Source organism: Felis catus, chromosome B2, assembly GCF_018350175.1.
Source record: "Felis catus isolate Fca126 chromosome B2, F.catus_Fca126_mat1.0, whole genome shotgun sequence".
Lineage (NCBI taxonomy): Eukaryota > Metazoa > Chordata > Mammalia > Carnivora > Felidae > Felis > Felis catus.
The window spans coordinates 130,048,473-130,060,691 of NC_058372.1; the positions used below are offsets into that span (position 1 = coordinate 130,048,473).

Sequence of the window (12,219 nt, forward strand, 5' to 3'; positions counted from 1 at the left end):
ATATTAGTATATTTCCTCTTTTAACTCCCAAAACTTATTATCTGCCTAGTTCTTATTCTTATTTTAGTAGCTGAGTTGACAGTAAAAGAAGTCTGCTGGCTTATTCCTATCAAAGCCTTGATTTGGGATTTTTTTTTTTTTTTTTTTTTGAGACAAAGGCAAATTCAAAGAAACAATCCTGCCGCCATTCACAATCTGAAGTTCTCCGGATATGTTTATTTTTGGGTTAAACGCTTTTATGAAAACCAACGTGAGAGTTAATCTCTTTGCCATATTTCGTTTGTAGGAAGTTGCCATGCGTGAGTATATTTTTCTCCAAGTCAAGTATTTAAAAAAATCCTTTGTGTATTTTCACAAAAGCTATAGCCTGTGCTGTGTTGACTCGTTGCCAGGAAAACGGGTGTTTTGGAAAGGTACCACTACCTCACACCTCTCAAGTACAACTACCTACCTTCCCCCAGCTCGGAAAGCAATGATGCCATTTTTAGGGAATGATCAAGGCCTACTGCTGTAATGCAAAAGCCACACGATACAAGAATAACAGTCTTTCTATAGTTCTTTTACTCTCCATTCCCCCAGTCCTGTCTTCTTCTCGGTTTTAGGGATCTGCTTCTTGAGAGGATATGTACCTCGGTGGTGATGTCACGCTTCTCATGTCAGTAGTTGAAATGCTTCAGTCTGTGGTTTAGGTTGTCATAGGAAAAAGGTAACTTTGCTATGCTCCTGAAGCCCTTGCAGGCTTTAAGAACCCTAGGGTCCAAAGATGCGATGTGGTGGGTCTTTCAATGATGGTTAATCCGAAAACTTGTAGACTGATCAGATAATTGAAATTTCCAAATGACTGCAGACCTTCCCTGTAACTTCAAGGCAGCAGTCAGTTTGTGAAATTGAAAGGGGGTATTCTGGTTGATGTTTTTGAATTTTAGAGAAATTCAGTGGTTTTTTGATTTATATTGTGTATCTGTTCATACACAAGTGTTTGGCACATGATTGAGTTCTGTAATATGGTTATCTAGTCCCAAAATGGGTGATGCCAGGATTGATTTTCTAGCATAGGCAGGACAGGCAGATTACACTTGGTACTCATTCCTAATCTCCTAGAACCAGAAAAGGCAATGCGGAGCATCCCTGGGAATCCAGAAGGCAGGAGGTATTCTCTGTTGTTCCCTCAAGGTGACAGCTCACGAAGGATCGGGAGATCCCAGCCGATGGAAACCATGTGTACCCCATAGTGGTCCTTAAGAGGAGGTTGAGACTGGAACTTCTTTCCAAGGGAGGATGACCCTGTGGCAGGATATGCCTGCCAGAAAGCAGGACCTTGTCATCTAACCAAGTGATGAAGGAGGAGCCCCAAGCAGGCTCCAAGCTGTCAGCACAGAGCCCAACACAAGGCTCGAACCCATGAACTCTGAGATCATGACCTGAGCTGCAGTCGGGCACTTACCGACTGAGCCACCCAGGCGCCACCACAATGTTTAGTTGTAAAACAAATGTGTTCTTGAAGACACAGCAAACTTCCACTTTCAAGGTCTAGTCATGTGTTCAACAGTTAGTAAATAGTTATTAAGTGTGTGGTACGTACCAGGCACTGGGCTGAGTTCATGGATGGAGTGGAGAATAGGTTAGACATGCCCTCCTTGAGCTTATGGCCTAGTGGGAGGAAAATCAAACCTTAAACACAGAAAGTGTTCACTACAGTGTGTGATGCGGCAAATGGAGATAGCTATGAGAGTAACAGGTAGGCCTAGTCTACTCCAGGGGCAGAGAAGTCTTTTCTGGAGAAATTATATTTAAACTGGGACTTAAAAGATGGGTTTGAAGTTAATGTAGGGAAATGTGTATGGGGGGAAGAAATAGGACAGATCAGGAGGTGAGGACTTGGGTGCTCCAGGATTATAGTTTTAAACATTTAACATGCAATAATCTTTAGGTTTTCAAACCTGTTCAATTTTGATTATACCATCTGACTTGGGGAATTAAGGTGGGGCAGTAATTTGGCCACATAAAACATTTCACAACTGCTCCTAAGAACCTTATGTTCGTATTGTCGACCAAAACTGTGTACTCCAGGAGGAAGGCCATTGTATTTTAATTCACCAGGACTTTAATATGTTTCAGTAACAACCTGGTATAGATTCAAGGATTTGGAACACCTTTGGGTTATGAAAGGTATTTTGATTCATAGCAGTGTTTCCTCTGTTTGAATTTACAATGTATATTGTTTATTGATTCTTTATCGTTGCAAGTGACTTGCTCAAATTCTCTTGGAAGGGCAGTTAATTGTGGGGTTGTTCCACTAAGTTATTCAGCTTTTTTCCTACTCCGTTCTAACATATTTATAATCATAGATAATGGGATAAGAACATTACTGGCATTGATTTCTTTATAAATGCTGCTATAGACCAGGCAATACTACTTTCTATTGTCTGTCAAATGTGATTCCATAATTATTAATAGAGTGATTAAAATCTATGAGATTTGTTGTTGAAAGCAAATGTAGTCTATAAATAATTCATTGAATAATTTAATGAAATTAATCATAATAATTAGTTGAATAATTAATTTCAATTACTATCCCAGAAGCTTCACAAAAGCCTCAAAGCATATTTACATATCATGTATGTAAATTTGATGATATTTTTTGGTTATTATATTATTTCTTGGTGATATCTGACGTTAAAAAAAAAGTCATGATTCCTCATTTCTAATCCTAAAGCTGTGGCAACAACAATCCCACTGAGTTCCTGTTAATCCCAAACTGTCTCTGAATTCCAGTCTTGTTTTTGAAAGGAACAGTGGATTTCTTTTCCCCTAATGCTTAACCTTGTTGATTTAGCCTGAGACTTGGGATATGGTAGGGAGATCGTTGCTGACCTCACTCCTTCACCTTCAGGAAAGGGGTCAGGACTCCTTCAGAGAAAACATTGCTGTGGCCATGTAGGGTTAGGTAAATATGCCATATGAAAATAAACCAAAATTATATCAGCAAGGTCTGAAGAGGATGAATCTATTCTAACACCAATTCAGTTGTTGAAGACTTTCTGGGGGCACTATATTCTTAATCTCTGTTTCCTATCAGAGGGTTCAAGCAGTTCTGTTTATTAAAATCTAAAGAAACTCTTTTGCTGACATGGTTATAGCCACTACTGGATTATAGAACATTATAAAGAAGTAAAATGTATGTGACATACAGTGATAAGTGTTGTCATATAATATCTCTGTGGGTTAGATAGAGAAATGTCCAGGTAAGGGCAAAATTGGTATGAAAATATCAGTTATTAAATTAGCAACTGAATAAATATTTTCCTTTACTTAGGAGGTTAATTTTGACCTGAGTAGTGGGTGTTGGTACAAGAAACTAATTGGTGAATCTCTCTGAACTTTGTTGTCATCTTCTGGAAGGCTGTGCTGACAGTGTGTGTGCATCTTATGCTTTTGATGATGTTTTCCTATGTTGTCATCTTAGTCTAACCCCTGGTTTCCTAACTTTGTACATTATGCTTACGTTGTTAGAAAGTATGTTTCAAGGGAATCCTTAAAGATCTGTTCTGTCTTGTTTTTAAATGTGAGTTCAGCTGCTTGAAAACTTTGCTTTTGGCCTCTCTGTGCACATGACCAGCTTGTGTTAAATGCCTGGAAGAACATTGCTTTGTGCTTCTACATGGATTACCTTCCCATAACTAATTATCAATAACTATTTTGTGCTGCTTAATGTTCAGAATGGCTTGTAGGTGACAGAGGTACGCATTAGTAGGGCAAGTCCCCCAGCTGTGCAGTGAGAGTAAAACCTCCTTCATGGAATTTCAATTTATTTTAGCATTTGGTGCTACATTAGGGTCATGATCTAACAGCCTCCCGTGCTGGCATCTTGATTTTAAAGCCAGTGCATCATTGCACAATCATCTATGAAGGAACATGATGCATTAACTGCAGGTAATTCTAAATTTCCAGTGAAAGAATAGGCAGGGCTTTGCAGTACAAGCCTCTAAATAATTTTAGTTCCCGTGTTAAATATTTTAAATGAAGAGATTAAACAAAATGATTACTGCACTCCCTTCCAACTGTTGATTATATGAGTTTCCTTGGTATTATAGTAGCTAATCTGCCAGTCAATTAAGGTGAACTTAATGCTTTCATTCATGCATTTATACATTTGTCTGTCTACCTAGCTGTGTCTATTTTAAGTTAGGCTAATGCTGTGTAACAGACTGCGAAGAATACAGAAGAAATAGTAAAGTGATTTTTATGATTTTAGGAGCTTTTAATATATTTGGCCAGATAAATATACCACCAAATGTCAGTAAAACAAAATAATGTGTGCTCATTTTCTTTGCTTTCTGGTTGTTGATTTTCTTCCTAATTTTTGTGGAGGCTCAGGTGTGGAAGGGTTTTTCACATACTGAAAGTTGCATTCCAACATGAATATATGATGACTGGTAGTGCTCTTAACCAGGACTTGATGAAAATACCTGCAGTCGTTGGCCAGTGAAAGAGTTCTGTTTTACTCCATTTGTCTTTGTGGCTGGGTTGGAAAAGGCATCACCTGGTTGGATACGAGGAGCCAAAGGTGCTTTGTGTTCTTGGTATGCAGATTTGCTGATTTTGTTGAATACTTTTGTGAAACTTAAAAAAAAACTTGGGGCGCCTGGGTGGCTCAGTCGGTTGAGCGTCCTACTTTGGCTCACGGCATGGTCTTGCAGTTTGTAAGTTCGAGCCCCGTGTCGAGCTCTGTGCTAACAAACAGCTCAGAGCCTGGAGCCTGCTTCAGATTCTGTGTGTGTGTGTCTCTCTCTCCCACTCCCCTGCTCATGCTCTGCCTCTCTCTGTCTCCCAAAAATAAATAAATGTTAAAAAACTTTAAAGTTAAAAGAATTAATAAAACTGTATGTGGATCTTAATGCACTTCTGTCTTCCTACTTCTCTTGGCTATGAAAGGAAGCAAATATATCAGGCTACTTTAGGAAGTAGTGGTTTGAAGTTTCCTTGTGGTTTTCCTTGTGATTTGTGTGTAGGTCTAGTCCACTGACAGTAGTTTTTAGGAACTGATCCAGCAAATTTGAGTCCAGATTCACTTTGGCCATAGAGAGCAAAGAGATGCCTTGCTCACTGTGTCGTTTGGCTTCTTGAGAAAGATGGCTATCATGCATATATAGAGCATGATCTTTTAATATATCTCTTTCGATGTCTTGAAATGCATTTCAGGACACAAAAGTAAAACAGTTACATCCTAAAGGATAAGGACTAGGTTCAGAAGTTGACACCAAAGAACCTTTCAGTAGAACTTGCCTTACCTTTTACTTTTTTCACCGAGAATTTCTCTTTGAAGCATTCCAGACTGAAATTATAATGAGATTGCCATTTTACGTGCATGATTTTGTCCAGCCTGAGCACCTTGAATCCGTATCTGGCTCCGTCCCCTGGTCCCGTTGGTGTCTGCTCTGCACTCTGTGGAATAGAGGTGCTCGTGAAATGCCCAAGAGCCAACAATGTCAGAGTTTTTGTTTGGTAGTGAGCCCAAATTCTGGGCGTACCCAGATCACGCTTTGCAGGTGAACCTGATTTGGCTTTGTCACTAGGGTAAGATAACCCCAGAGACCAACAGGCTTGCAAATTTGGACCATACGTTTTGCAGAAGCTGTCCATCAAACTCTGTGTTCATCTCTCCCCCTCCTCATATCTGACCCTATTAATGTCATGTTAGACACCACAAATCTCAGAAATTATAATATATCATTTCTGCCCTTCATGTAGAAATGATAACTTCCTACCATGCTTATTAGAGTACTGAGGTGCAAAAGGCCTTTCCACGTGTCCTTCTGGTTAGTCTAGATCTGTAGATGTTTAAAAAACAATCTTTTAGATCCCGACCTCTAAGTGTTGGTTCTTGATGGATTGCTAATCAGGAGTGAGTTCTAAATTAATGAAAGCATTCTGAGTATTCAACGAGTTTCTATTTAATTTTCATCATATTCATTTGGAATTGGAAAACTTAAGAGTGAGGCCTATAAAGGAAAACTGAAGGGGCGCCTGGGTGGCGCAGTCGGTTAAGCGTCCAACTTCAGCCAGGTCACGATCTCGCAGTCCGTGAGTTCGAGCCCCGCGTCAGGCTCTGGGCTGATGGCTCAGAGCCTGGAGCCTGTTTCTGATTCTGTGTCTCCCTCTCTCTCTCTCTGCCCCTCCCCCGTTCATGCTCTGTCTCTCTCTGTCCCAAAAATAAATAAACGTTGAAAAAAAAAATTAAAAAATAAATAAATAAATAAAGGAAAACTGAAGATGAGAAAGGTAATAAAATTATGGAATTTAAGAATTTATTCTCCTTTTACTAATTCAGATTCATGATCTGAAATAATTTTTTAATTGCTGTAGTAAGTTGCCTTAATAGTCATTACCAGCTAATGCCATGGAGACTCACTGGACACCTTCATGGCCCCCTCAGGGTCTTGTTTTTCTGTTTTTAAGTCCACACTCATTCGTTGGATGGGAGTGGCTGTCACACTAGAGTTAGGTACAACTAGCTTGCTTTCATTTTATTCAGGAAGAATAGATGATTGCCAAATGAATACAGATAATTGTGTTGACAGCTTTATAGTGGAGAGTATTAAAAATTGATAAAGACCTGTGTATTTATTTTTTTAATGTTTATTTATTTATTCTGAGAGAATGCATGCACGTGTGAGTGGGGGAGGGGCAGGGAGCGTGGGGAGAGACAATCTCAAGCAGCTTCTGTGCTATCAGTACAGAGCCTGTTGTGGGGCTCGATCCCACAAACTGTGAGATCATGACCTGGGCTGAAATCAAGAGTTGGACGCTTAACTGACTGTACCACCCAGGTGATCTTACACTGTGTATTTTAAATTTTAAATTTATTATATTTATCTAATTACCGAAAGAAACCCTGTTTTTGTAAAAAAAAAAAAAAAAAAATGGAAACTCAGAAGTGTAAAGAAAAAACCAAAATCACATTTAAGTTTCTTGTACAGAGATTATACTATTTTGATGTTTCTTACAGTTTTTTGATGTATGTGTGTACAATGATATACAAAAACATATGCTAATTTAAACACCTACTTTTAAAATTAAATTAACATCATAATATATAGTTTTGTATCCTTTATTTTTAAACTTAATATTATATACCATTAATGTATTATGATAGTTTCCACTGTTTTACTTTAAAAATAATTAGCATAGTAAATGTGGTTATACATATATCTTCCTAGGATAGGTAATTTCAACAATTTTAAGGCTTTTTATACAGATTGTGAAAATGCTTTTCAAAGTCTGAACCAGTTTTTGTTACTAATTTATAATCATTCTTATTTACTTTATAGTGAAACTGAGAAAAATAATTTTCTGTTTAACAGAAATATTATTTTGTCATTTTTATTTCTTAATGGGAATAAACATTTTTATGAAAATATTCGTTTAAAATTTTAGAAATAAACTATTAAGTTGGAAGGACAAACTATTAAGTTTGTCTAAATGAGAGAAAAATAGGTAAAATTATGTAATATCTATGTAAAACATCATATTTTGAGGGCATTTTTGCCTGTGTATAAAGGGGAAAGAGAATCTGGGTATTAGGTAGTGTTCAGTGATTTGGTGATAATAATTATATAAAATTTCAAAAATTTCTTATGAATCTGAAATACCAACATGTAACAAACTGGTACATGAAATTTAGATTATAATACATTGTGTTTTTAAGAACTGGGGAGATCAATATATTGAAGATTTAAAGGCTATTGTTTTCAGTGTAAGAATTGTGGAAACACTTGAATTTGTTATTATCATTTAAAGTGAATTTAACTTTTGCTTAAAAATAACTCATCTGCTGAATATAAAAAAATAAAGTTCTGTATAGCAACCCTAAGGGACTATTGACGCTAATACCTAACATTTGCATTATCTCTTTGCTCTTTTCTCTTTAGGACATCCAGGCAGAAATTGATGCACATAATGACATATTTAAAAGCATTGATGGAAACAGGCAGAAGATGGTAAAAGCTTTGGGAAATTCTGAAGAGGCTACAATGCTTCAACATCGACTAGATGATATGAACCAAAGATGGAATGACTTGAAAGCAAAATCTGCCAGCATCAGGTCAGAATAGTCAATATCAAAATAAAAAATGATGGGGGAGGGAGATTTTTATGATTTTAGTCTATCAAAGAATGAACAGGAAGCCCTACCACCATGCTATTTTCTCAGAAGCAGTTTAAGATCTAAATGCAGGGGCACCTGGCTGGCTCAGTCGATAGAACACAAGACTCTTGATCTCGGGGTTGTAAGTTTGAGCCCCATTTTGGGTACAGAGATTACTTAAAAATAAAATCTTGGAAAAAAATAGAAAAAGAGATATAAATGCAAAAAGGTTTTTTTTGTTTTGTTTTGTTCTGTTTGTTTTTTTTTTAAGTTACAGTTTTAGCTACATTTATATCCAGGGCCCTCTGCCAACTGTTCTTCACTATTCACAAATTTGCACATCATATTTTCAATTTAATTATACTAATAGGAATAATGTTACCAATACTTGCTTGTTATTGTTTACCTTGACCAAGTACTATGTTAGCATCTTCATAAACATTGTTTAGTACTCAAAATATCCCAGTAGGTGAATAGTAAAATTCTTTCTTACATGAAGAAACAGAGGCTTAATGAATATATGGAACTTGAGAAGTTTTTGAGCTAACAAGTTCCAAGCCAGGATTTTTTTTTAACATGAAATTTATTGTCAAATTGGTTTCCATACAGCACCCAGTGCTCATCCCAACAGATGCCCTCCTCAATGCCCATTGCCCGCTTTCCCCTTCCTCCCACCCTCCATCAACCCTCAGTTTTTTCTCAGCTTTTAAGAGTCTCTTATGGTTTGCCTCCCTCCCTCTCTAACTTTTTATTTTCCCCTTCCCCCCACCCATAGTCTTCTGTTAAGTTTCTCAGGATCCACATAAGAGTGAAAACATATGGTATCTGTCTTTCTCTGTATGACTTATTTCACTTAGCATCACACTCTCCAGTTCCAACCATGTTGCTACAAAAGGCCGTATTTCATTCTTTCTCATTGCCAAGTAGTATTCCATTGTATATAGAAACCACAACTTCTTTATCCATTCATCAGTTGATCCAAGCTAGGATTTAAATCCAGATCTTTATGACTCTTGGCCGTGAATGTTTTGCTTCATTATACTAGTTCTATGTCCAATTAGAAAATGTATTTATAGAAATTAAATATAGCTCATGGACACTGAAGTAGAAAACTGATGATTCGTGTCTGCCTTTGTAGAGAGTAAAATAAGGATGAATTTGAAGACTAGGATGCCGCTGAGGAAAGGACCCTGAGAAAATATGTAGTGTGGCAATTATTAATGCTGTTGGGAGTCTGGAATTACACTTAATGGATGGTGAACAGTACCCAACTGGATATGAGGTTAGAGGAAACTGACTGAGAACATGCTACTGAGCAAAGATGCAAAGAGGAATTTTGGTAGAAAGACCTAGATTTTGCATTTGGGTCAGCTTCTTTTAAGGTTCAGAAACTGTATGATGTATTGAAAAATGTACATCCTTAAACAAAATGCTCTGAAGTTTGACTCTCTGATTTTGCAATTTACTTACTGATCTTAGACAAGTTGCTCCATTTCTCTGATCTTTAGTTTTCTCATTTACAAAATCAAAATATAAATATTTAATCCACATGATTGCTCTGAAGATTGAATGGGATATTCTGATAGTTCCTTAACCTAGGTAAAGCCCATCTAATGTAGCATCTAGTTGATTTTTACTTATGTAAAGGGGCTCAGTGGATCTGCTTCATCTGGTTTCTGATTTCATAGAACAAGTTCACAGAGAGTAGAAATCTTTAGTTAATATTTTGTTGTGAATAAGCTTTTAAAAAAAATTATTTTCTAAAGAGATATCCTGAAAGGTTGTTACTCTTCTGGGTCTCATAGAGGGAGATTCACACTTCTTTTTATTCTTACAGAAGGGGGTAGTTTAGCATGACCATGGCAGCCTGTGTGTAAAGGTCCTCTTGGAGATTATGTCAGCATCTGCCAACTACTTTTTTTCAATAAGAGAGGAAAATTTGGGAATATTGTATAGTGACAGAATATACTTGTTTATTTAAGATTGAGTTTTCTACTGTCCAGATTCCATTGGGTTGCAACTTTTGTTCCCTGTAAATAAAAATTTTAAAAAATGATTTAAAATGTTAACTCTCATGAAAAACATTCACTGAGGTTCTAGCAAAACCAACATCTAGTCTAACAAGTGAAAAGCCACAGGGCTGGTCCTGGTGAAGACTGTCCACGTGGTGCTGGAATTTTGAGAATTTGGAGGATGGGTTCCTTAGGAAGGAACATTTAAGGGACACCTGGGTGGTTCAGTTGGCTAAGCATCTGACTCTTGGTTTTGGCTTAGGTCATGATCTCATGGTCTGTGAGTTTAAACCCAGTGTTGGGCTGTGTGCAAACAGTACTGAGCCTACTTGGGATTCTCTCTCTCTTCCCCTCTCTTTCTGCCCCTCCTCCCTTCTAAATAAATAAATAAGTAAGTAAATAAATAACTTACTTACTTAAAAACTTAAAAAAACACAGGAATTTAATGAAGGCCTACATCATAAACAGATCATTCCAAATGGAAAGCTACAGACAAAAAAATTCTTTGGCCTTTGATAGATGCTATTCCTAAGCCTATCAAATCACATTTTTTTCTAACTGGGAAAGAAAGAGCTCTTAAACTACTGTTGGAATATTAAATAAATCTAATAAATAATGTTATTTTTAGAAGATGGGAGAGTAAGCCTTTGCCAGTGGACTTCTGCATCAAGATAGATCATATATTCCAGTAAAGTGTGTTATTAATATAATAATGAATTAAAATAACTTTTAGCCACATTATCCACCTCTGGAGATTCAGGTCTTTTCTTTTCAAGTATTTAATAAGAATAAGCTTCTGTGTTTAAGGCGTTGCAAATCACAAATAAGATATGAGTCCTAAGGGACTTCCAGGTCTGTCCAGGTTAAGGTGGGTTCAGTGAAGGGAATGGTTAACTTTTACTTCAGAGGCTTCATAAAAGAGGCAGTTATTAAACTGAGCCTTGAAAGGTGTATAGTTATTCCCTGGATGGAAGGAGTCAGTCCTGGAGAAGGACATGTGAGTGGGAGGCTTGACATAACACTGTTTTCATGGAGCAGTTAAGACGTTCAGTCTGGCTAAGACTAGAATTTGCTGTTGGTGTGGAGGGGAAAGACTGTGGCCAGAAGAAAACAGATGGAGAGAGAGGTGAGACACACGCGTGAAACAGCTGTGTGCACCGTGCTCATTCCTCTGGTAGTGGAATTTGAAAACCTTTAGGTGACATGATTAGATGTGAGGTTTGGAAAGATCCCTCCCACATGTCTGTGGAGGATGCTTTATTACATTAGTGTAGTTCCGAAGACAAGGAGAGCCGCTAACAGACCTGTTCAGTATCCAGGACAGGGAAGGGAGACTGAATAGGTACTTGGTTCATGTTGTTGAAGGACTAGTGAGACATCCAGAAACAAATCACCATTGGATGGCCATGTCTTCAAAAGAGAGCTATAAGCAAAATAAAGAAATGGTGAGATGGGGAGCATCCAGATAGAGGAGGCATATAAGTAAGCATTGTGAGCAGGCAAGAGGGTGAAAAGTTAGGAGACGGCACAGCGAAGAATCCCAGAAAACCATTAAATGTAAGAGATAGGTGAAGGAAAGGAAAGCCAGCAAAGGATCCTGAGAAGTGGGTGGCCTTGAGGAGAGGAGGATCAGGAGTGTTTTCAAGAGCCAAGGGAGGAGGGGTTTTGAAGGGAAGGGCATGGTTAGTGGTGCTGACAGCTGAGGGAGTGGAGGGAGATCAGGGCTGCAGAGGCAGGTGGAATGAGAGGACCTTTGGTGACTCTTTGCTGGGACAGAGTTTCCATTGAGGTGAAAGTCGATGTCAAGAGGACAAAGGGTCAGGATGGGAAGTGGAGAAGTGGAAACAGAACTAGTCTGCACAGTCTCATTTTCTCAATCAGCTCTGCTGTGAAGGGCAGGGGGAGAGAGACCACACTGCTATAACTATGTTATTACATAACAGCTTTGTAAATATATAATAACTGAAGGACTATATCTACACCTATATTTGCTAGTCTGTGCTTTCATATAGACCAGATATGCTTCACTAAAGAAGTATATGATACATTCTTCATTTTTAA

At 37.8% G+C, this 12,219-nt stretch overlaps 1 protein-coding gene across 8 annotated transcripts in view; it reads left to right on the plus strand.

Annotated features, from left to right (window-relative positions):
- Nucleotides 1-12,219, plus strand: part of UTRN (utrophin) — a 491,097-nt gene that overhangs the window by 329,910 nt on the left and 148,968 nt on the right. For all 8 annotated transcript variants that reach the window (XM_045058165.1, XM_045058163.1, XM_045058164.1 and 5 more), the window contains one exon: nt 7,932-8,104. In XM_045058165.1, coding sequence (XP_044914100.1) covers nt 7,932-8,104 — 173 coding nt within the window. The remainder of the gene's footprint in view (nt 1-7,931; nt 8,105-12,219) is intronic.